Below are 26,677 nucleotides of genomic sequence, written 5' to 3' on the forward strand. Positions count from 1 at the left end.
TGAGACTATGGGTTTTACTGAAATTACAGCTAAAAGTGTTAATAGCACCTTTAGAAAGCAAGATGAGCTGCCTCATAGCTTTTGTTAGCTTAAATTAATTTAAACAGTGCATCATTAAACAATAGATTGATGTGGGTCGCTTGCTAGGTCTGCAAACTGATTGCAAATGAATGATCACAGATAATCTGAAAATAATACATCTAATGCCATTTCAGAGTTACAACACCGTGCCATTTCCTACACAGTACTAGTGTGCTGGCCTATGGTTAAGTGGACTGTTTGTGATGGGTGATGAGATACAAGTGATATGAAGACTTTATAAATACTGTCACCTACTGCAACTATTAGCCCAGCAATCAACTAAATATTCAAAGTGAGGCTTCTGGTCTCCTAGAGGTGGTCCTTCCAGATAGGTGTGGATGTTTACAGGGAGAGCTGAGATTGCCAAGGGCTAGCAGGACAAAGTCTGCAATGGACTCAATGGTTTTAAGAAACAGAATAGTGACCAGGAGGGAGGAGAGCAGAATCCTGTCCTGCCAAAATCTCTTCTGTGGGTGAAGAATCCTTGTCTTGTAAACAGTTCATTGGGTACATCTCACCAATGCTCACTATGTTAAAAACCTAGTGGAAATAATTATATGTGGTGAGTAGGGCATCAGAATGGAAAATACAGAGTAATAAATGACCTGAAAACCTCTAAACTGCTGGCATCATTCAGCAGTCTGTGTGCTCTTTGTCATACGAGAAGAGTCTGGCAGGGGTCCAGTCACTCTACCCTTTCTGTTCCCAAAAGGTCATTCTCACCAATGGCCATAAATGTAACATGAAGAAGACAAGCACAAGGGTGCGCAACGGGTTAACTGAGAGCAGAAGCTAAAGAATTATCTTCATTGTTCAATGAACTTCCTCATCCCTTCCACTCTCAGGCTCCAACAACACAGAGAAACAAGCCATGCTTCAGTCTTGAAAGAAGAACATACGGAAGCTCACAGTCACTAGGGAAAGATCTTTCAGTGGTTACTAACATGGCTGCACAAAGGAAATAAATGAATTTCCAGTCATAATATTTACATTTCAATCAAAAGTACTGCAAATTTTAAGTAGGCAAATACAGTTGTTCATTTAACACCACATATGTAATAGAATATTGTTTTATATCATCATCACCATCCACTTTTAAGTCAATAGGGAGGTCTGCAACATGAGATTTTTCAGGAACCCTACAGCAACACATACACACAAACACGCACAAATCAAATGTAAGAAGTAGCTTGCGTAAGGTAAGTAAGGTTAATGGCAAAAGCTTCTTTCTATGCAGAAGAAATTGAACATTAAAGCTGCAGCATTAGGAAAAAAAGTTTAAAAACAAGAAATGAAGTCGTACAACAGACGAGAACTTAACAAAATTGGTGACCTTTCCACACAGATGAAGTCAGGTTAAAAAAAAACAAATCAAACCAAAACCAAAGGGACCAAATGAGACCAAAAGAGAACCTCCCCCCACACACACATACAGACAAAAGTGAGAGCACAACAAAGGAAGTGGAAGAAAAGTGTTACCCATAAGTAGCCGCCGTTTCACCCGCTTGTCCACATCAGCTACTGACGTGGCATTGTACTCAGAACTCTCAATTGCAGCCTCATCCTTCTCTAAAACACAAGTAAGGGACAAACATGGAGCAGTTGGTTAATCACAAGCCCAATTTTCCGCTGCCTAAGACAGTTTCTTGGCATGGCACAGCCAAAGCCAAGAAGCAAGGCATGAAAGCACTAAATCCCCGTTAGAGAGTTAATTCCCTTTGAGACCCCAGGAACAAATTAAAGGGTGTTTTGGGAAAGGAAGGAGAAAGAGGGGGAGGAGGAAGAATGGTCAACTATGAAGTAATTAACCACATACAGGAAGCTGGATTCCTACTGGAGAACAAGACAGCTGACACGAGTGCCCCAGAGAGGTGTTAAGGATGAAAATTAAAATTCAGGGATGCTAGTTAAACAAACTACGAAAGACAAACTGTAAAGTGATTCAGGCTAATGGTGGCACCAGGATCTGAAGGTGGCAGGCAGAAGACTGAGACAGATAGAGAGAGCTAGAAGAGTCCGGTGATGGATGGGCACGAATGCACCATAGTCTCGTACACATTGACACATCATGAGGAGAAACCAAACAACAGCATGCAAATTAAACAAAAACAACAACAAAAATAAACAAACAACAAACCAAACAAACACAAAAAAAGATCAATTTGGGCAGTGCTGGTTGCCTGCTTGTCTATGAAACACTACTAGCTAAACATTCAATGCTAGGAAAGATGTTGCAAGAACAGGGTTTAGTAATTTTATAAGCATGCAGTAAGCAAGATGATGTCAGCAGAGGTCATTTTACAAGGTAGTCTCTGATAACCTACATGTAAGAGTGCCATACAGCATAATGAGGACTTCAGTTTGGTTATGCTTCATTAGAAATACACAGAAACAGTCACAAGTGTGGGAAGAGATGATCAGTAAGTGAAATAAAAAGAAAGATTTCTGATACAGGAGAGCAATGGAGAAGCAGCAGCTGGGTAAATAAAATGATTTATACAGAGGGAAATGCTTATTAGGAAAACAAAAACGAAAATGCAAGTGGGGACTTTCACATGCAGCAAACAAAAAAATAAAATAAAAGGATAAGTCAAGCAAACGAAGACAAAATATGTTAGACAAAGGGTCAACAAGTATTTAACTGGCATTGCAGAAGTTTGCATTCTTGCAGTGATGCCTGGAATATATACACCACTGAAGACAGCAAACACTGGAATCACTGAAGTGAGGAGGAGGAGGAGGCTGGCAGGTTTTGTTTGTGGCAACACTACATGGTTGAGTGGTAACAAGAAGTTGTTTTGTTTTGTTTTTAACAAGTTCTAGATGGGATCAGGCTGCAATAGAGGCTTTTGTTTGAGTTTTTTTTTTTTATTTTGCTCTGTAAATAATTAATGAACGTCAGTTATCAGACAAGACAGGCAATCAGGAACCATCACCAGAAAGCAGGAATAAAAATATAAAAATAAATAAAAAAATTTCAAAGTATTCTAAGAGAAAGAACTACTTAGAGGGAAGAAAATCAGCACAGGCAGTAATATGTGACTTACATCACAAGACCAAGGAATGTAACATGGAATTGTATGTATTAAATTACAAAAATGGAAAAAAAAGTAAAAAACAGGTGCAGTGTACACAGCTTTTAAAATCATTTTTACATGCTGGACAAAATAAAACATCAATCCAAGGATACTAGTGAACGCTAATAAATAGAAGATCAATTATCCATTCAGTAAAACCTGCTCTCAAGGTCCTCGCTCTTGCAAATTCTCTGCACGTGGAACTACCACAGGCTTCAGGGAGGTTGTTTAAACAGAGGGACTGTATGATGGAGCCCTCTGTGTTACTCAAAAGTACTAGCTGAGAGATCCCGTAAGCCGAGACATGGCTTGTGCATACAGCAAGGCAGAGTCAAGCGCTGAACCTTGTTCAGCTCTACCTCTGCCAGCATAACCCTCACCCTACCACACAATTTGTGCAATCAATCAGACCCATCAGGAGCGAGCGAGGCTCTGGGCAGCCACCGAGTTTTATGCCATGGATCTGACTAAGGGATCACTGAAGATAACTGACAGATTTCCACGGGTTTCAAGTGCTCTGTCTTGCAGTATTGATAAAGGAGAGAAAAGGTGATAAATATGTGTCCATTCTTTTTTAATATCAGGAAATTACTAGGAATTTGTAAGAATTTGAAATTAAACAGACAAAAAAAAAGGCAACGTGACCACGATGCTAATGAAAACCATTATCGATTTTAGGTTCTGATCTGTCAGTAAGAATTTCCAGATTTTAACTTGTAGTACGCAAAAATATCCTTTTTTTTAAAAAAAAAAAAAAAAAGCAGAGTGCAAAGAAATGGTGGTAAGCAAATAATATATTTTATAATCATAAATGTCTGCATAGCATCTCCCAAGATGCTCCATCTCTTGAATGGCTTTTTCCTACTGAAAATCTGAGTGAAAACTTATTCACTATAAGTGCTGTAATTTTTAGAAGCATAAAACATACAACAGGGAAGAAAGCACATCAGGATAATTAATTTTCCCCAATAACAGCTTAGAAAAGAGGATAATTTTCCTCACCTTGCTTACGCAAGGAAGTCTTGACTCATGAAAGTGAACAGAAGAGCTGAACTTCCATTCCTAATTATGAATGTTCTACACCTTTTTACTTCAAAAATTATTAGAGTTATGAAAAGACATAAAAGTTGCAAAGGAGTAACAAAGGGATACTTCATTAACAAACATTTTGACAAAATACGCACAAATGCTTCTCTCTCTGTATAGCATGAACGTAGCTACTATGGCCAGGAACTGCTTGTTACAGACTTCTCTCAGCAATGGTGCTAAACGCCTGTGAGATACAAACACGCACGCACGCACACACACACACGCACATATATATTCTATGACGAATATGAAATAAAATGCACTGCATAGAAGTACTTACCAATGCAGGTTCGGCCATCTGAATGTAGGGCATACTTCTGATGACAACCACACACAGGACCAGTATCTGTGTCATCACAGGTGTGTTGGCAGCCTCCATTCCCATAGTTACAGGTTACTAGTTAAGCCCCAAATGAATGTGTATATATGTATATATAAATAAAATGACAATGAAACCAATTAGTCTTGAGGGCCTTGCAGAATACAGAAGAGCAGTAACAAATGAAGACATAAGGCAACATCATATTTGTAATTGCAATTATTTGCATTTCTTATTCTTTCTGACCCCACTTATCTTAGCCACGTTCCTGTCTCACACCCTATTCTTAATGCATGCAGTGAAGAAACAAAGATAAAAAGTAGCACGTGCTACTTTTCACCCAGTCTGTTTGTATTCATAATTTTACTATGACTGGTTAGCTTCCTAAAAGTTTCGTATCTGTGATGTATACGGCATGAAGAAATGAGCAGTCTACTAATACAGACATATATTTCCAAGTCTACAGACAGCATTTCCCTTTTCTTTCCCCTTCACTTTCTAAGTGGAGGAAGCAGAGACCAAACAGCAAGAATAGAACCACATAACTCTTGACATCTATTATTTCAAGCACTGGTCCTCCTAGAGTAGAAGGAGGTTTAAAAATAAAACAGGAAACATGTTTTGTTTTTTTTTTTCCCTTTTCTTCTCTGAAACAAGAAATACATGGTTGTTATGGCCATGCAGTGCACTGGCTTCAACTAGGAAAGAAACACTGGAGATGTCACTTTCACTTCCAAGCATACAGTGCAAAATGGCTTTTAGCAATTAAAATGTCCTCCAGTGAAAAAATACTAAACATACATTACAGCAAACATTTTTTGTGACAGGTAGAGTTTTGAAGTTTACATGAATTAACAGATCAGATTCGATTTCCTTTGACACATGCTGGATTTAATTTCTGGATTTATTAAGACAACCCAGTTTTTAAATATTAAGCTGGCTAGCACCATTAACAATGCCTCTCATTTGCCTCTCTTCCATTTAATCCTTTGCAGTTGCATAGCTTGATGCTGAATAACACAATTCTGATCTGACTGAATTCTGAATTCAATCTACTGTCTTTATATACAGGTAATTTGGAGCAGGTTCTTTATTGGTATATACATACTGGCAGGTACAGGAGAAATCCAATATACCATTATTCAGTGATATCATACTCATAATTTCAGAGGACTTCAATGTTTTGAAATCTTACAGTAATTTAAATAATGACTCCTATTAATCAGAAGGAACTTCCTCAGATTGGTCCTAGCAGAATTTTCCTTCTAGATTAGATAGTTTATAGACGAGCCAGGGTAGCAAATTGCGATGTACAGTAAACCAAGATAACAGTTAACAGGATTTTAAAATCATATATCTAAATCTAATCTGAGGTTCTATCTAATCCAATAGGGCTAAACTCATATAATTTCCCACTGACCTCAGTGACGCTGCTTTAATGCTAGCATCTTAAAATGGAGTAGACTGGAATTTTCAGTCACAGTAACTAGAACTGAAATATCCCACCTCTGGTGTGAGTGTCCCAGTGCTGTAATAGTCATGCCACTCTCAATAATCACTAAAGTATTTCACTTAAAATAGAACAGTTCTAAGAAAAGCAACTGAGGGAGACCGCCACAGCATACCCAACAGAATTCCCATTAAAACTTTTGCCAGCGTCGGAACTGCAAGTTTATACCTGCAGTCTCTGAAGTCTGGCAAAGATCACAACAGGAATTGTCCATTTCCCAAGTGTGTACAGACCAGAGGCCACGACAGGTGCAAGCATCCTTGGTCCTTCACATGGTACAATTTGAATAAAATCCTTGTGTTCAGAGATAGTCTCGTCACCTAGTGGTAAGAACAATCCCTGAGAAGAGGGCCTGCCTAGATTCCCAGCTCTCTTCCTGGGAATATCACTGTTCTATCAAAATGTAAAGAATGCTAATGAGAAAGATGGAGAGCAACACGGTCCACATTCCCTTATTGGAGATTGACAGTTTGGGCACTAGGTTGGAAAATGGGAATTGTGGGTTCAGTCCCACCAGACAGAGGAGGGAACTGAACTCACATACCCCAAGTCATGAGAATCCTAAACTTGTAAGGAAATACATTTAAAAAGCCCCCTAAGCAACAACTAGCATCAGGTATTCTTTCTCCTTCTCTAGTTTTATAATTCAACTATGAAGTTCTTTTTGTGAAAAAATACATGAAGCAAACTATTCTGCTTTGCATCAAACGGAAGCAACATTTTACTTCCTTCAATACGCAATAATATTTTAGCTTTTATTTTTTATGAACACCAAAAAAATTAAAATTTTATGCCAATTCTCCACTCTTAAACCTCCCACCTTGTTGATGCAGCCACGCTGAAAAATCCTTTCCTTGCTCAACACTATGCCTGTCCTCATTCACCTCTCTTCTTTTTACCCATTCTTTGATTTGCAGTTTTTTTGGGTTAGTCTTTTTCATGTGTCTCTCTCTCTACGCCACATTATGTGTGCAAGGACAACTTCTTGGTTAATCTGGAGGAAGACGAAATACTGGTTTGGATCTTAGCTGAGAGCTAGTGGAACAGAGAGAAATTGTTTGAATGGGCTGGCTACAGCCTGGCTGCAAGCGTGAGTTCTCTTGTGGCCAGCTGTGCCTGGGATGTGATCAAGCAGGGGCAGTAAGCGGTGTAGAAGGCAGCTGCTCGCAATCGGCACAGTATTGGGCGCACAGTAGCAGAGCTAATCCAGGATAAGGTAATTTCTGCCTACCTATCCTCCCCGCTTTCTTGACCCCGTATGCCTCTTGGACCGCACGGAGGTTCATTCAATGTTTCTAACCCTGTTGGACTGCTGTGCCATCACAAACTAACTTAAAGGTGTTTTTTATGTCAGATTTTTAAATACATTTCTAGCCAACAGTGTTTTTATTGAGGATTTTAAAGTGCAACCAGCAACAAAGTGTATATTTGAAACAACTTGACTGCAGTGGTTATTTTTGGCATTCCTTGCTGAAAGCCTCTGCTGGCAGAGATGAAAATATCTTAACACGGTTTCTCTGATCCGTGTAATATGAGGGACTTTTCCTTACTATATTTGTCTATGAAAATTCGCAATAAACTAATGGGTTTTATAGTAAATGCTGCAGAATCACACACTTCTTTTATAGTTTCCCTGAATAGTAAAGTTACTGGTTCTTGTTCTACCCAGTCAAGGAACACAGAAGTAGGTCAATACCTTTTCCTGTCTCTTACAAATATTAGTAAATCACATTTTTGAAGGATTTGAATTTCTGTCTAGACCACTATTTATTTATTTATTTATTCATTCATTCATTTATTATTTATTTTAAGCAACTTGAGCCACAATTCTGGAGCTTGACAGCTCTGCAGGTGAAATTGGTACAAAAACCAGTTGTAAAATATGTCATTTCAATTTCCTTCCAGCCTTAATTTTGTGGCAGTGACATACTGAGAAGTTTCTCTCGCTTAGAGGAAGAAAACCAAAATTTTTTAAAAGCAAAAGGACATCCAGATCTACTCCATTTTTGTCAGAAAGCATTAAAGCAAAATTAATGAGAAATCTCAAAGTTTCAGTTTGGCTGAGCTGAGCTAAGCATTCCTGAGACACAGTTTTGCATGTGGGACAGGGCTCACGTCCATAGAAATATATGGACTGGTCTTCAAATGACATTTTGATGATGAAAGATAAGAAACAACTGTCAGGAAGAGGAATGGCATCTTAAAGAACAAAAGGCATTTTAATGTACTTATTCCACTAAATAATGATATTGATGTTCCACGCTAAAACCCTCAGAAGACAGAAAATACCAGAATTCAACCTCACTCTACAGGCTAAATCCTGCTTTCGGTGCTTCTCTGAACTCTCATAGAATCCTTTTTCTGAACTTTTCCATATGACATGCCCACAACAAGGAGTATTTGAAAACATATGGCCAAATATTAAATCCAGCATTAGTACTCACTAACCGAAAAAATCCTCTAAGATAACGATGTTCTGAATCTTGACTGCATGTGGACTGAAACACATATTACGGCCTAGACGCCACGGAATTTGCAACAAGATAGACCTTTTGGTTTTGTAGTATTGCTTTCTGCAACAGTTCAAACCAGCACATTGTAACTCCACATAAATCAAAAATTGCATTGTTTTTTAACTAAATTTTAACTAAATTATATAAATGTATAATTTATATAAACAGATCTTTCTATATGCATGCAAAATTGCTTGCATTATTTATTCTAGAGTGGTCTTACATTTTTGACATTCTGGAGATCTTTGTACTGACAGCAAATAGCTTCGTGAGAACATTGTCAGCAGAAGGTGAAAAGCTGCCACTTGGCTTAGGTGGGATGGCATTGTGCTGTAAACATACTAGGCGTGATTTTTAGAATTACTTAGCACTAGCCCTCCTGCTCACTTAGATCATTATTATCAGAGGGGGCAGATAGAAATAGCTGTAGTTAAGGTTATCCAGCATTTTTCATTAAAAGATTCAGCTTTCACTTGTTTATAACTGTCAGAATTATTTCTTTTAGGTTGCAACTTGCAGGTATGCGTATCTGCTTTAGGTTTCCTCTTGCTTTTTCAAGTTCCAGCTAAACCGATCCAGCTAATAACGAGATTAAGAAAAAATGTCTTGGTTTGTTCATGCTCGGAGAAAAAACCCTTCAGTCTATCAAAAATTTCTTATGCAATCAAGCTCAGGAGCAGGATCTTAAAAACTATCAGAGATACAGATATAGAAAGGGGAGGTAATTTCCTATGTTTTTCCACTGTAATCTGGAAGCAAATTCACTATTCCTAAATCTCTTCTTTCTGCTGCCAGCAAGAATCTAAGAAAGTCACTGACAAAGCGTATTCTTCTTCTAATGGCTTGTGTACACAGAAGACAGTAGTTTACTGCTGCTATGGATCTAAAGAATGCAGCTCTTCTGAGGAATTATGTATGGATCTGTATGATTCTGCTTGGCATATTTCTAGATAACCTCTTGAGGTCCCTTCCAGCATCAATGCTTCTGTGTTCTCCTAGCATAGTGGGCAAGGTGTTTTTTCTTTTGTAACTGAGAAATTGCATGTTTAAAATTTACACTAAGAAACCATTAAGGTTGCAATATTAAGCACTCAAAAACTAGAAATACCAGACTTCTGGTACACAGACTTATTGTATCATAATAACCATCCTCAATGACAAATGCTGAAAACACTCCCGTCTTTATCAGTGCACAGTGGAGTTGGGGAAAGTCAGGTCTGTGGAAATAGCTGGAGAATCTTGTCTCAGTTGCTGCAGAATGAGTAGTAAATCAGAAAGGGACTGTCAAGAAAGGATGGTCTTGTTCAGACAGTGAATAGAGCCCTAAAAAACTCTAATCTGCCTCTGCCACGGAATTCCTACTTAGGGCTTGGCAAGTCACTTGAATCACATCTATTACAAGTTAATAATACTATATTCCTTTCTCCATGGCATTTGCAACTACAGCTGGAGCCACTGGGAGCTTGGCTTTGATCATACTAAAGCGCTATAAATGCTGAGCTGGGTTCTGGGTGTTTCTTGTTAATCACCTATCACTACTAAATGACTTTGACATTAACATCTTTATATTCACTTCCCATTTGTAAAATAGGCAAACCAATACTTTTTAACTTGACAAGAATGTTCTAAAAATACATTATCAGTGCCTACAAAGAACTTGGATATTACAGTAATGAGTATCATGGGAAAATCCATGAGGAAATTAAAAATTTTATGTTCACAACAGGGTTTAAATAGTGTGCCACTGGAAAGGCATGACATTGAATTATGGAGAGGAAGCTATTGAACAAAAGCCTGTTTAATGGGCACTGACCATCATATACACTGAATGAAACAAGACACCAATAGTGGCTGCCTTATTAATATGTGGTGCTATGATCAGGTGATATGTAATCATGTGATTAGGATGCAATGACAATCTTGTAATGCATGCAAAAAAAGCAGATAGCTCCCCCCCATTTTTTATGCTTTCTAACTTTTCTTAACATTATTTTTTCCTTTGAGGAAGACATCTCATTACTAGTGGACTTGGGCGAATACATCTGAAAATGTCTCCTAGTATGCTGATTCAATTGCAAACTGGCTGATAAAAATTCACTTTGTGAGGTACTGGTTCTCTGCCACTTGTTCACATAAAAAACCAGAGAAGCAAGCTCTGAAAAACCCTGAAAGGAACAGTCTCCTGGAGGGACCATGACAAATCAGAATAATTGAGAGGGATATAGTTATATACTAGGGGTATATGAGACCCTACCAGTCCCTGGTGTACAGGGCTACAGACCCAGTCTGGTCTGACAAGGAGCAAGTGTCTCTTTTTCAGCTCTTCAACATAGCTGTACTCAGTACTTGCAAAGCTGCAGCTCAAGATTTAAGCCAATTTCACTGAAATGATTAGCTGTGAAAGGGTTTTTTTAAAAATGAAGATTTGGTTTCAGAATTAGACCTTTATAAATAGCCTGCTGTAATCTCATGATTATTGTCCCAGGCTATCTGGCTACAGCTTTATACTTCTTTGCATTTGGAAGGGCTAGAAGTGCAGTTATTTTAAATAAGACTCTGGAACATATTTTGCAGAATGTGTTGTGGGTTTAGGGGTCGGTGTACTCTGCAACCTCCACGGTCTTGAAAAACTCAGCATCCCTACTTAGAGGTCTGTCAGCAAAAGTTCATTATACTTCCAACTACAATTTGCAAACCATAGGGCACAGAATAAATCAAAGTTTTTTCCTCTATTAAACCTTGAGGCATTTAGAAATATTGCTCTAGAAAAGGCTCTGAACCTCTTATCACCATCTCACTTTGAAAAAGGATAATGTAATTCCTAAGGAATGTACAAATTTGTGGAAACAAATAATAAACAACATGATGTGGCTCCGATGTAGCTCCGATGTAGCTGGTGCTGCACCGTAATTAACAGCACGCAATGTTCACTTCTCATAAACATTGAGAATGAAAATTACCATAAAGGCAATTTTTGTCCATGCTTTTGCCTTTGGCCCTGTGTAGCCTCCTTATATTGAGTAGCAATCAGGCTGTACAATATCCTGTGGCATTTCTTGATGATATTCAAAGGTGACTTTGTACTTGGGAGCTAGTATCATCTAAGCATGTTTGTACAGTGCAGATCTCAGGAAGAAAAAAAGCTGAAATGGGAGAAAGGCTATCACAAAAATACCGGCCCCGTGCCTAGCACAAAACATATTTCATGTTGTTTTATTGCACTTCCTTTTTTTTGTCTCTCACAAAGCTACCAAGTAAGAAAGCAAGCTATTGGAGTCAGATCTAACACTCACTGAAGCCATGAGAAAGACTCCCATGCAATTCGGAAGCTTTCAGCTGATGGTGCTGAGCTACAGAGGGTCAATTATTTTGACCTGTACAGAACAATTTCCAATTTTGTGGGCTACTGAACATCTGTATCTTTTGCATCCCAGCTTCGAGAAGTCATTACTTGGCGTTTTTCTTTGAAGAACAGGATACATGATACAGCTACATGTTTTCCAAGTAATAACAAGAAAAGTAGACTGTGTACAGTGGAATCAGGACTAGAGCAAACATTTCTATCCTTTAAAAAAGAGGAATTAACACTCTTAATTTGATAGCTCTAGTGGGTTTATCATTAAATCCATTAGTAGATTTATCAATGCATGTATCATTGTGGGCCTTCAAAATACTGCAAGCCAGAATCCTCTATGCTTTATTTGTTTTGCTTTACAAGGAAAGCCCGGATTAAATTGAGCCCTCGCTTTTCTGCATTCATAGGAAAGTAGAAAAGTTGTTACCATTTTGCTAACAGAATGGCTGACAACATTCTGTTATTCAATCCCTATTACCCATCCCCAAGTACACCTTCTACAGCAAAAACCACATTATTAAAATTACAAATCACCTTTGGCCAAAACAAAGTTGATTTCTTGGCTTCTGGAAAATAACAACAACGAAGAAAATAAGACATTTTGGGGCATTTGAAATTTAATCTTCATCTACCTACATTTGCAGTCCTTCTGGTTTTTGGCAAGTTCAAAGCCAGGCCTACATTCACAGGCAACCCCACCTTTGGGCGTCTCCCGGCAGATGTGTGCACACCCATGATCTTTGTTCATACAGTTCATACCCTCTGTAAAGAAAAGAAAGAAAAATGGAAAATATTAGTACTGAAATAAAATCACAAATAATTATACACATCCAGTCCCCCCATAATTTTAATTGTAATTTTTATTTTGCACGTGGGCTGTGTTCCACAAGGCAAAAGAACACAGCTAAAAAGAGGTATACAATTAACAAAACAGTGTAATAAAGGACAAACATCCTCTGGGGCAAATATAACAAGTACTACCGTGGAATATGGGATGTCTCTGCTGCATGTAGAAACCCAGGATTTGTGATTTCCCTATTCCATATCCATATTCTAATCTTTCATGAAAATATCATGGACTTAAAGGATACTCCAGGAAGTTGTCTGTCCCACAGGTGATTATCAGAGTTGAATAACTGCGCTCACTGTTATTTTTCCCTTGTATAAATTTAATGGTTGCTACTGTCTGGTGCATTTTTATTTACCTGTTAACGTGCTTTATATTTTCTAACACACAAAATCTACCAAAGATTATATCTGAGCATTTTTGCTTAGATCTGTTTCTTCGATATTTGTTATACATCTCAATTATCTGTGTCATCTACCATAAGCGCAGCCCACCTGCAACAAACTTACTACCACTTTTCTCTTTGACTATATTAAACAAAACATACCAGCTGTTCAACAAATGTCCGAGCGCCATGGGTGGACTCCTGTTCACGTTTATGCCAAGGAGCGGTATCAACCAGCTTTCTCTTAATCATCACAGGGCCAATTTTAGCTTTCTAAACCATGTAAGTGATTTAGATACTGAATGCGCCGTATGCTCTTAGAGGCTTTCATTACCGTGTTAATTTAAATCCCACATATTCACAGAAATCTTGAACTCAGTCCTTATGGGTCAGCATCTAGCATTCCTTGTGTGAAGGAAGGCTAGCTACATTTGCATTACAAAGCCTTCCCAGACTTCCCCTTGGATATCTGACCTGGAAAGGAGAGACAAATTCTCTCAGAGTACACTGACAGAATTCACAGCGTAACTCAGCTTACAACCATGAAAACAGCATGTATTCCCCAAAACACCGGTGCATGCACCATCAGTGTAGACTCAGCAGCTCATCTGTCACTTTTTAACATGGCTATTCCTACCTATTCTAGGATAATTTCTCGAAACGACTCCAGTGTAAAATGTTCAACTAAAAACCCACAGTAACAATGTACTGTAAATAAATGATTTTTCAGGGCTGTTGCAAAGTTTTTGCTTCCAAAAGTGGAAACAACCACTGCCCTCCCTTTTTTATTCTTACAGAAACTACAAGAATGTACCTGCTACCTCTGGCATCTACACACACTGCCTTTAGGGTGAGGCTGGTCTCACACTGTCGAATACTTCAAGTGTCAAGGCTTTATGATGAATTTGAGCAAAAGCTTTTCTGCATACAAAAGAGTTTTTAATTGAACACAAATTACCGTATGAGACAGCTACTAAGAAACTTTGTGTACAAAATTCTGAGGAGGAAACGCTACAGAAAGTCAGTCAGAGGTTCCCTCAGGTTGACAGAAGCTAACAGCTTCAGAAGCTATTTGCACTGTTTGACTTTACCTCAGAAAGGTTTATATTAGCAAAGCAATGAAAAACACACATCACCAGTCCGAGTGGGTATTTTTGTTCATCTCTCCTACAAAAAATATCAGGATCTTAAATCTCACCGCCTAGAAAACCAACGTTATAGACAACAGATGTATTTCTTCCAAATTCCCCTCTGTGTTAGCCTTGATGAGTCTAAAAACTTGCCAAAGCACAAAAAAAAAATATTCTCTGTAAATTGCAGCCTGGATAACAGATGCTACTAGAAGATATAATACATACGATACTATACTATACTATACCATACCATACCATCCTATACATCTAAGAGAGGTATGAATGTTTTGTTTGTCTGAACAGATATAAGAAACCTGGGAACGACCTTATTGAAGCTTTCGAGGCATTTTATAATCTCTTTCTCCCCACTTCTCCCAACAAAGGATTTCAGACACAATGTGTTTGACAAACTGCATTCCTGCACACTACGCTATGTTCAGAAAAGGATCTGGGAAAGATAACACATGCCTGATTGAGTCACACGGCTGAGGCAATGAGAAGAGAGGAATTAGATAGATGAAAGAAGATATTTAATGGCCCAGAAGTGTAATGAAGCAAGTGATTTTCAGTGTTTACTTACAGATACTGAATATCTGCCATTGTTAAAATCACTTGGGAAGACAGAAATTGTGCACTGCTAAAAACATTGGGAGAAATCGACGATCAGAATTATTACATTTTGAAACAAAAGTGAAAGACAAAGCATAATTTTATGCTGGTATTTGTGTGTAAGACAACAATATTTCAGCTACTGTATTAATCATTTCAGTTGTTGTATTCATCAGACAGTTGAAGCTGCAGAAAAACTAGTTCAGTTCCATGTTTAGCTGGAGGAGAACACCATATAAATCTCCTAAGCCTGAAAACGATTATTTCAGAAAGTGTAAGTTTTTTTGCTGACATAAGAGACCATTATTATTCAGTCAAGAGCAGGAACACATCCACATTGAAACTTCTCATTTATATTTTAGTATTTTTCAAAATCCCTAAGAATTAAATTACAAAAAAATCCTAAACAAAACTTAAGTTTAGGCCTGAAAAAATATTTAAGTAAAATGTCAGCAAATAGATGCTTTGGTTTGTTTAAAAATGTAATCTAAAACAAATTTGTGTTAATTTGCAAATAGTTTTCATCATTCCAGATTTTATTTTTTCAGCAAATGCAGTATTTGGCCAGACATCTTCTATATCAATCAACATACACAAATGATTTATGAATCATTGTTGATACATAAGATGTACTTTTTTTGCAAGCTGATTCTTCAGACAATACTGAACAACCTTTTACGATATAACATATAGATCACACTAAAATACACAAAAATATGCTAAATGCCTTCCTAATACTAGTTTAATTGCTACAAAAATTCACATAAATGGGAGAGAAAAATACTCCTAAAATAACTTTGTTCAGTATTCCCTTTTGCAGGATGTGGTCCAAACTCTAAAACGAACTAGAAATACATAAAACACCTCACACATATTTTCTTATACTGGAGCTGGATGGAGTGCACTGCTGGTAGCAAAATCACTGGTCTGCTGACTGCACACCACCCTGCTATCAGAGAAGTAGTAAAACGTCTGACTTATCATCTTCCCTCCCTATCACCTCCTGAGAAACAAAGTCTTGCCTTGTTTTAGTTAATGTTTAGCAGCCACCTAATGCGCACATACTTTTTACGTAAGGAGACAAGAGTGTGAATAACAGCATGGGAAAAATTCCCCTGATGTGAAAGGGGGATGTTTCTTAAGCATTTCAGTGCTGGCCTTGGCGTTCAGCCCCCCATGCCCAGGACAAAGGGAGACCCAAAGGGGAGGCGGGCAGCGGGCTTCCAGACCCGCTGGCAGTGCCATGCGCAGGCAGCCAGGAGGCTCCTCTCCCCAGTGATGGGCAAGGCACAGCTCCTGCAAAAATGCTGTGTTCCCTCCCGGGGTTTTTCACCGTAAGCCCCAGCTCAGCAGAGGGGCCCCAGCACCAAGAGGAGTGCCCTGTGCTTCACATGTTGCTCCTTCCTAGAGCCAACTAATGTAATGCAGAACCAGGGAAGAGAGGGGAAACATCTACGGAATTATTCTAGGCCGTTTCCAAGACAGTACATGCCCACAGCAGTTCTACATCAGTATGTTGCACAGCCTCGGCAAAATGTCAGGCAATGGATCTTCCACCTGAGCCTTAACCAGAAAGTATTTGCAGAACAACATCTTCTACTACACAGCCTTGTGGCCCCCCTTTCTCCCGTTGTGTGAGCAACTGCATCACTCCGGTTTTGAAGCCACCTAATGTGCACATTAGGTGCTTCTCTTGTTTCTTTGCAGGGATCTGTGTGTCCCAGCTTCTAGAACTGATGTGACTGTGGGTCAAGGGAAAAACTAAATGTTGATAAAAGAGAAGTCTGGACACCAAAAAATCCTTACTTTATTGTCATGACACCAAAATGTCCAACATTGAAAGGTTCTAGGTTTTTCACGTTAACTGTTAATAAAAGCAGTATCTCAATTACATATGCTGCTACTCCAGCTAGTCTCTAAAGCCTAGCGCAAAAATGGGTGCATGTTGTCTTTGGAAGTGCTGGCAGACAGTGAAATAAACTTTTCAAACACAGACATACTCTCAGCAAATTCACCTTACAAAAAGACAGCAAAACAGAATCCAGTGAAAAGTATATTATAAACAGGAAGAGAAATGCCACTTAAGAAAGGAAAACACTAATCTAATTAAACTAAATCCTCTCTCAGCGTTTTAGATATGACTTGAGAAACTCTCTCCTGTTGCATTCCTGAATTTTTTCTGACTTTCAGTTACAAAAGATTGTTCATTGGAGAGTGGCGGACATTGCTAGATGACCCACAATTCACATTCATTTTTATTGCTGGCCTAGGAGAGATTTGGGCGTGAGTCTACTACATTAATCCAGTCTGCCATCTAGTTATCACAAATCTCTTAATAGTGCTGCTCTGGAAAATGTTCAGTCTGATACAATGACCTCTCCATTGTATTATGCTCTAAAAATGTTTTCAGCTCGCTGGCTCTGAAAGTGCTTAAATCAGGCTGACTGTGACAACTAATGTACTGATCAGCCATTATTTTCATTAACATTGCCTGTTCTCATCTTAATTAAGACTTCTAGCAATTATTTTACTCTGTGGTAAAGATAAATAAAGGTAAATATATGCTTACATTATCCTCTATGTTGTCAGTATTTCACTTACTCTGTATTTATATTGTTGCTATTTTTTATAACTTCCAAATAAACACGCCAATTCCAAACACAATCTGCAAAAGACTAGCTTAAATTGCACCAAGGATATAGTAATAACTTCTAAGATATAGTAATAACTTCTAGAATATTGTCAGAGTATATGTGTTTGAATGTGGTAAGAAAATACAAGGAATCTTGATCTTAACCCATACATACTAAGATGGACGGCAGCATACGCATCACTTATACTCAATCCCCAAAACTACATAATTGGATTCTCCTTTTTGTCAATAAGTTAATTTTAGCACTACGTACACAGTGAAATCTCTTATGACAGTTTCACACTTATTTAATTACAAAAATGAATCTTATAAAAAACACTGTAGGCTTGATTTAAGAAATTCATACAACACACGTAATTTGTATCATTCTGTTCTAGTAACTTCTAGAAGAGCTAAAAGACATTAAATATAAGTTATATGCAAGTCATTGAATTGCTGGACTCTGATAAGCCACAGTGTTTAATTGTTTATGAACTGTTTTACACACTTTTTATGAACATACCCTGTATGTAAAGTAAAGCATAAATCTTTGTAACATAAAAACGAAGCAATTGTTGTGGTTAGTTTCTCTCCATCAATCTTAGTTATAGGGGATAATTACTTTTACTTGGGTAAGGCATCCATGTGGTGCTACGAAACTGCTACCAGTGGTATTCAGGACTTTCAGGACTTTTCTCTTTTAGAGAACTGCTAATTTAAGGAACAGTAGAGTTCAACTGTATCAGAATCAGTTGATACAGTTCAACTGTATCAGTATGTATCATATAGCAAAATACAATAATACCAAATATGTTGTAATTATAATAATTATATAGTAAGAAGCAGAACGTAGCATGTAAATCTCTTTAGATGGCCTGTTTGTCACTTACGGTCATTCTCTCAATGCCTGATGCTAGAAAGAGGGAAATATATCTTCGGCAGCAGAGAGAGGAAAGAATACAAGAGGAAACAAGCATTCTCATTTTAGTTGTTCACTAAACTACTAACATAGTGGGATTTTTTTGTTGCTGTTTATTTTCTTTTTAAAAATTCATGTGAGAAATCACAGCGCTACAATAAAACACACTGGTCAATGACCAAGCAATTTAGAAGACTGACAGAAACAACTCCTCTCCCAGAGTTTTTGTTTTACTGTTAGGAATGGAGGCCAAACAAAACACACTAAGTGTTAGTGTGTAAGTGTAACACACTATGATGTTAGTGAAAGATGGCTGTTTCAAGCCAAATGTTACATTATGGATGCAAATTTTGGTCATATAAATGCAGTTAGATGGTTGACTATCCAGAAAAAGCAGACTGTTAACTTTTTGGCTGGCTTGTGGAAAGCAGCTCCCTACCTCCACCTGCAAATGTCCCTACTTTGGCCTTCTAACTCCAGCATCTTGTATGCTTCAGAAGAGTGATGAATATCCACATTTGGCTAAGCAATCCAATTACAGTCAACAAATGCATATGGTCAGATCTTGGCTCCACTGAAGCCGAAGGATTGTTTTCCAACGGCCTGGATCTGACCTTCACCTTTATACTGCACAGTTGCATCAGATCTTCTGGACAATTCTGGCTCACTAATAAGGTCCTGATTCTGGGACGTGAGGAATGTCTGGCTGAGCTCACCTCAAAAAAAGTATGTCCTCACATGAGAATAAAAAACCCTGACCAAGATTTGCTCTCTTCAGCAAGAAAAACAGAGGATAAAACTAACTGATTGAGGCAGCTACCCTTCCTCAGCCGATCACATCGTAGGTACAAAGCACCCAGCTGGGAATAGACCACTAGAGCTAAGTGAGAAACCTTGCATTGAGTATGACGGAAATGTAATAAGCTATGTCATGGTCTAATGTTTTTCATATTCTTAACTGAACGAACACAGACTTTCTTTCCATCTTCGTTCCTGAAATAAGTTGCTGGGTTCTGCATAAAGCTTTAGGAAAATACAGTTGTTTCAGTGGCTAGAACTCACCCCAACAGAGGTTGAAAAGAAAACAAATAAAGCAGGCAAACTGACCCAAGGAAACGGAATTCTACGCTATTAAGTAGGTTGGCTGGAGAAATGCTGGACATCATTCAAGAAAACAGCTGCTGGTATATTACAAAATAAACAAATTCAAGTTTGTTTAGCAATTACATGTGTTTTCAGTTTGGATATAAAACGTGCTTTAAAAAGACAGCATCTTCAGCAGGCAGGCTTGCAGTCTGATATCTGACAAGATGTTCCTGCTCTGAGTGGCAGCCAGAAAACCGCATGTGTCATCCATCCCTGAAGAGGGGTTTTGTCTTAAGATTCAGAAATAGGCATGTGTCAGAAATATAACTTCATTCTGTCAGCAGTAAAAGCAAAGCTTTGAAATTCTGTAAAGGTACTGTAATTTCAGAAAAAAGGATAGAAAGATTAAGTGAATGATGGGAGTGAACAGACCAAGTTTAATTTAGCAGAAAAACCATGCAGGTAGGGAAAGGAAATAGATTCAAAAATTTCCAGAGAACATCAGTGATTCCTGTGAAGCCAAGAACAGAGAATAAGAATGACTGGCTGAAATCCAGTCCAGGTTGATTGTGACCAGCTTATGATTGTGTGATGGCTTTTTGGTTGATCACATGAAAGAAGTTTGGCAATCTCAGTGTAGTTCCCACATTGCAGAGCTACCAGTAGAAGTTGGTGCTCACTGAAACCCCTTCCAATAGTCTCTGTGGGGATATGGAGTACAGTTACCTTCTCACACATAGATATGGTTTATATCAAAGAAAATTCAGCAAGATAGCCCAGGGAAAGTGTGTTACTGCTGCTCCGGCAGAATCAAGGCTCACAGTCTCTGCTAGTATCTACTTGGCACCTGACATTACCACTGATTTCACACAAAGAGAAATACATGGCAGGGGAAAAGAAAGAGAAGGACAAGAAAGGAAAGTAAGACAAAACCCAGTCAACTCTACTATGATCTGCTTCTAAGTTTGCTTCATCTTGAAATCTTAAACAGTAAAGCAAAGCAAAAGAAAAGGTTGGTTTTCAGGCAGTCACTGCCACACAAAGTGCCTTGGCAGATGGAGTTGACCTTGAGGGCAGACAAGGCTATGCAGGAGGCATAGCTGAGGAATGAGCTTTCTCTGTTTGAGTCTTCACCACTGCTGTCATAATTCTAATATACTAATAAACCTTGAGTAGTACTGATATCCTGGCCCCCAGAGAAGTGGTGCTACAGCAGAGCTAGCAAATGACAACATCAAGGCATGCTCAAATATCCTCACATGGAGGAGTTCAGTAAGTACAAAGAAGTCCCAAGTTGTCTCAAAAATGAGAAACTCCCAGGTTATTTTTTAGAATACTAGGCCTTTGGGCCTCATAGGACACTAGAGATATGAAAACCTGGCTCACTCCTAAAAGGTTCTCTTGAGGGATAAAAAGTACCTATTTATAACATGGGAAGATTGTAGGGCATTAGACCAGATAATGTCAAGAAAATGTTTTTTCCATCCCGGCTCACAGGAAAACTGAGTGTTTAAACAAAATTTCTCCACCTCTACCAAGTGAAACTTCTCATAAAGATGTTGCAAAGTTTTTAGTCCTTCAATATAAAGACTTAAAATAATCTCAGAAAGCAGACACTTTCCACAAATATAAATAAATCATTGTATTGAACATACATCTTTTCAGTAGCGTTTCATGAGAAGGTTTTGAACCGTGTCTAACCAAATTTTAAATCATTATAGTATTATTTGCATAAAGATAAGGCAAGAGATGGGATGATGGGATGAAAAAAAAGAATCCTAAAATCGTGTATTTTTTTCCTTCTGAAATCTGAACAGCTGACATGAGACAGCCTTTGTTTCCAGAAATAAGTATTTCTAATAAAATATTTAAAAAATAAGTATTTCTAGGGCACTTTTTCAGACACATAGCATATATTCAAATAGATAGAATAACAGTAAACATTTCAACAACACTTTGCTTTGCAGGAACTCCTTCACATCCCAAACTCTTCCCAGGAAAATTTTACAACTTCTTGCAACATCATATAATTAAACATAAAATAAATATGTGCTTGATCAGTACCTTTAAAGCAAGAAGAGATATTTATCAGGTTTACTTTCTGACTCCATTATTTAAGAAAGCTGTGTAGTAAGTAAACCTTACAAAGAAGCAGGATGAAACAGATTCTTTTTTTGTTTTCCTACCAAGCTTTAACTATGACACTTCATTCCCCATGGAACCAACCAATGATGAAGGGCCCTGGATGTGGGTAATTTCAAATTCCAAGTGGAAGAATGACATCAGCAATACCTATTCTGCATTGGGAATATTCTCACACCTCAAATTCTTTTTCAGGGACGCAACAGTCTCCCGTGGCCTCGACTTATAGGCACTATCTTTCTAAGGCATAATACACCCCAAATGAGACAACGTTGTCTGAAGAAATCTGATACTAATTTTGCTATTCTACTAAGATTATTTTGTTACCATGAACACAACACGTAAAGATATTTCTAGATGTTGATGGCTGGAAAAAGTTTCATACATGCAATAGATTTTTTTCTTATTTTCTTTTTTACATAAACAGAAAATACATTGTAGGACCAATTAGCAAAATGATACATTATATTATATATAACTGTATATATTATATACTATTATAGATATATGTATAGTTATCTATGTACAAATTTATATATATAATGAATATTTGTAATTATATATAATGCTGTATGTCTGTCTGCTTTACAGCAGACACTGTCCACTGCTCTACACGTAAATACGGAACATGGATCAAATTATTATCTTACATCAGGCCTACCATTTTTGTAGGGCTAAATATGACCAAGGTTCAAGGCTCATTCTGCTATTTTGTTCCTTACAAAATAAAACACTGACCATGATGTTAAGGAATTTTAGACTTGCCCCTGTGCAGAAATGACCATGTAGCACAAAGGTGGTCATGTTTCTCAAAGACAAGGGATAAAGCAATAGAGTTTCAGGCCTCCTGTTCAGTTTTTTTGGGGTCGCTCCAGCTCTACAGAGCTGAATGTGAAGCAACATCCATATGCAGCTGTGCTCTTTTCCCCAGAGCTTCACATTTCCATCAACATTTTGACAGTAGAAAAATCCAATGGTCTAAATTATTGTCTAACAACAAAACAGCTGATTTCCACCAGCTGTGGTGACTTTCAGAAAAATCACATACAACCTGGAACCAAAATTTTAACAGTATTTTTGGAGCCATTGAGTCAACCAGTTTCTCTCAAAAATGAGACTGTGGGTGTAATTAAGTAGTATGTTTGTACACAACACAGTTCTTTTTAGGTGCAAAACTTTCTTGTGCTCAAACTTCAAGGTTTGTACAGCCCACTTCCATGCACCACTGGTGTGCAAGAAATAGTTTGCCCCTTGAGGAAGTCAAACTGGAAGGTGTACTCTAGTGTGCCAGAAACAGCACGACAGAGTACAGAATGGATTTAAAATTTGTTCCCAATTTCAAAACATTCCCTTCTTTTTTTTTTGTAAAACCGCATATATATTTCACTGATGAGTATCAGAGAAATAAAGTAATCCAACTCAGAACTGCAGTGGAGTCAAGAAAGAATAAAATGATACTATAACTTAGAAAATGCTATCACTTCTACAGTGTTATTCTAGCTAGACTGTTGATACCTGAGGACAATGGAAGACTGAATATGAAAGGCAAAATATATGTTTGCAAACTGCCTTGTGAGTGGGCAATTCGATTGCCTATCAAAATGTTTTAAGATGTGTGTAGTGGCTGGGGTAAAAGCTAAGTTATCTGAAGTATTGTCATATCTAAATAACTACTTTAGCAAGCTCAGAGTGTTTGGCTCCTCCATTCTCCTCTGTCTCTTGATTGATTATTTAGTGGGTCTGGTGCTAGACCTCATAAATTTCAAAATTCTTTCAAGTTTTTCTGTCTTTCTGATCAAAGAAATGTTTATGTGTCCTTCCCATACTGCGTCTCTCTAAACCATTGGCTTTTTCAAAGTGGTTTTTTTTTTAACACCATAATGTGATGTACACAGAGAGGTAAATGATGTCAGAATCCTTTCTGCCCCAAACCAGTCTGTAAATCTTCAGAAAAGCAAAGTTCATGGGTGCATTTAAAAGGGGCACAATCTGTTTGTGCTTAAAAGAAAGTCCCCCTTTTTTTGTGTGTGCAGAATAACAATGCCAGAATGTGTTATTCCAAAGAACTGTTGCCATGGTGATGCCATCAATAACATCATTTTCTGCATCCTTGTCCTTTAAACACATAAGGAACGCAACAAGCATTGGTAAATGTGAAAAAAGAACAATTACCTTTTCTCTCTCAACAGCAGAGGAAGCCTTTTTTTCACCTCATCAATAGAAAATTATGTAGAAAGGAATAATAAAGACTGTTACAAGAAGCACCAAGAAGCCTATTAGTGACAAAGGCTTTTTTTTTTTTCTTTCCATGAATAATTACCGCTCTTCAAGAAGAAATCAGCCCAGGCTAAGGACCCTTTGCAAGCTTTAGATGGTAAAACAAACATTTGACTATACAAGGATTTCCCTTTCATGTACCTTTCCAAGGAAAAACAACTAAAATCCAGACTGAAATGGGGGAGAGAAAACGCAAAGAAACATCTGCTGCAATTAAATTTAAAGAACCCTGCACATTCACCTAAAAGACTCATATCAAACGCAACTAGATTAGTGACAGAATCAATTCAAATTTCAAACCAGCAGGTTAAAGTTGTCTGTGGTGGGAAAGTTTGGCTCTGTAAGTAGTATAATAACAGGAAGCTATTCTGATTTTGTACGAATGGGGGAAAACAGGATTTCTACCCTAGATGTGTTACAAAACAGTTGTAAAACACTGTTAAGTTTAAAACCCCACAGGCCAAAGCAAAACGGTAGATACACTTACTACACAAAGTCAGTTCATAAATAATGGAACTTTAACCAAAGCAAGATTTGACTGCAGGGACTTTTAAGAGTCATGTAACATAAAATCAGAGGGCCCTTCTGAAACATTACGCTTTTGTCCTGACTCTGATGGGCGATGTGCAAATGGGAGCTCTGAATGTGCTGCTTGGTGTTTTCTACACAAAGTGAAGGTCAACCTGTTGTGCAATGGCTTGTTTATAACTTTTGGTCCTTTCCTCACACACCAACACTAGGGTCAGAGGCTGAGGATGATGATGGGAAAATCTCCTGCTTCCTTCTCTCTAGGTAGTAAAAGGAACACAAGTAAGAGAGAAGTGTGGAGGAAAGGAAGAAAGGAGTGACAAATTTTGAAGGCAGCTGAAGCGTGCAAGCTGGAGACGAGAACAGGAGTTGGTAAGCTCAGACACATATGTCCTACAGAGTCAGACCAAAGGGCTGTTTGGATTAATGACAGCAAAGATATGTAGCAGGAAACTTCAAGCAGGTTTAAAGCAGTAAAATGAAAATTTATTAAGATGATGCAGTTCCAAACTCTTTAGATGAACAAGAATAGTCTATGCGTAAAAGTTAACAGCTTAACCACACGGCCGCATTTACAATGGCAAGTCTGAGCTAGTTAGGAAAGGGAATTCAAGATGTTTGAATTCTTTTCCTGAACACATTATTGTCTTGCTTTGTCCTTTGATTTGTCACTGCTTCTGTCTCTCCATCTCTAAAGCGAGAGATAACGTTTGCTCATTTTGGATAGCTCCTTCAGCTCTCCACTTGTTACTGTGGAAATTCTAAAGGAATTGTAAGCCAGCAAAGATAACAACATATGGAGATGGCGGGAACCAATTATTTTCCTTTCTGTTTTAGAGCCTCTGCAATGTTTCAAAGTACTCTGCTATTCAGTTCCACCTAAATGCTAACACTGACTGGGTTCTGCTTCATGGGGAAAAAGCTTCCACATTCTGTCTGGATTTCAACACATCTAAGAATTGTTTAGAAAGCTCTTGTTGAAAGGCTTTAATAGGGCAGCTAATGGTCTAACTCAGCTTATGAGGGGCTATTCACCAAATTCCCCAGAAAACAAAAATTAGTGAAATCTGTTTCTCAGTATCCAAACATTACCCTTTATCTCTGAAGCCAAAGGAATAAAAGACAAATTCTTGGAAGGAAATGTTATGATTTTTTTCCCTTCTGGTTTGCCTGACACTTGGAAAGAAAAAGTCTACTTTTGTAATTTCCTAGCTGGACTTCAGAGGCTGAAAGCTGAAAGGCAATTCCCACTTTACCGGTCCCTCAGATCAACACTCCTGCATGGTTGTCAACAAAACAAACCAATGGTTTTGATGAATTGGTGAGTGTCTCTTGAACTCCTCCGAGATACTTTAAAGGCCATTGGAAGTTTATATGCTTAATTTATGGAGTAAGTATTAAAAATGTACATGTGTTTTGTTAAGCAACAGTTTCTTAACTCTGTTGGACTCTGTGACTGGAAGGGCATTTAGAAATTTTAATTGTTTATAGGTTACCTCAGAATGCGTGCAATACATAAGGGTCACTTCAATGTGAACACATTCTAGCACAGATCTTTGAGAAAAGCTTCTTTAATTTTTATTCTGAAGAGAGAAAAAAATCTCCTGACATGAGACATTTTAAAAAGATATGCCACTGCTTAAAATACTATTATCTTTCATCAGTAATTTAAAAAAATAAATAAATTCCTTACAATAATCAGGCATCAGCTAAATCATTCTCTTTTCTGTCCCCTGAATCCTCAGATGGAATTTCCTCCACTTGATCATGTAAAATTGTACCACTTATCAATGGAAAAGCAGAAGGAATGAAGTCAAAATCTAAACTCCTCTTTGCTAACATATTCTGAATACTATTGGTGCTTCTCAAAAGAGAATGATCTTTCCATTTTAGGGATGCCTGCAGAATGGACACCTAAAGATGAACCCAGAAGTGTGCCTTTGTGGCTATTAGAATAAATAAAACTTCCACTGTGGCAAAAGGCAGACCATCACAAAAAAGCAAACTACATCATGCCATATCCCAATTAAACTTGTTTTCATGGCTTCTGCAAGAATCCATCCACCTCTACATCACCACCATTTCTACTTGAATGGGTGCATTTTCTCTACACTTAAGTCACAAAAGCACCTTTAAAATGTTTTCAAAGATAGCACTGAAAAGCTTTAGTGACAT

The 26,677-nt window shown here is 37.9% G+C and overlaps 1 protein-coding gene across 7 annotated transcripts in view; it reads right to left on the minus strand.

Moving 5' to 3' along the window:
* SCUBE1 (signal peptide, CUB domain and EGF like domain containing 1) overlaps positions 1-26,677 on the minus strand; it is a 217,922-nt gene that overhangs the window by 97,428 nt on the left and 93,817 nt on the right. For 5 of the 7 annotated variants that reach the window (XM_054185731.1, XM_054185776.1, XM_054185756.1 and 2 more), the window contains exons 5-7: positions 12,581-12,706; positions 4,528-4,644; positions 1,561-1,650 (exon numbers count right to left, since the gene is read on the minus strand). In XM_054185731.1, coding sequence (XP_054041706.1) covers positions 1,561-1,650; positions 4,528-4,644; positions 12,581-12,706 — 333 coding nt within the window. The remainder of the gene's footprint in view (positions 1-1,560; positions 1,651-4,527; positions 4,645-12,580; positions 12,707-26,677) is intronic. The other 2 variants (XM_054185747.1, XM_054185738.1) reach the window with 1 other exon arrangement.

This window comes from Rissa tridactyla, chromosome 1, assembly GCF_028500815.1.
Source record: "Rissa tridactyla isolate bRisTri1 chromosome 1, bRisTri1.patW.cur.20221130, whole genome shotgun sequence".
Classification (NCBI taxonomy): Eukaryota; Metazoa; Chordata; class Aves; order Charadriiformes; family Laridae; genus Rissa; species Rissa tridactyla.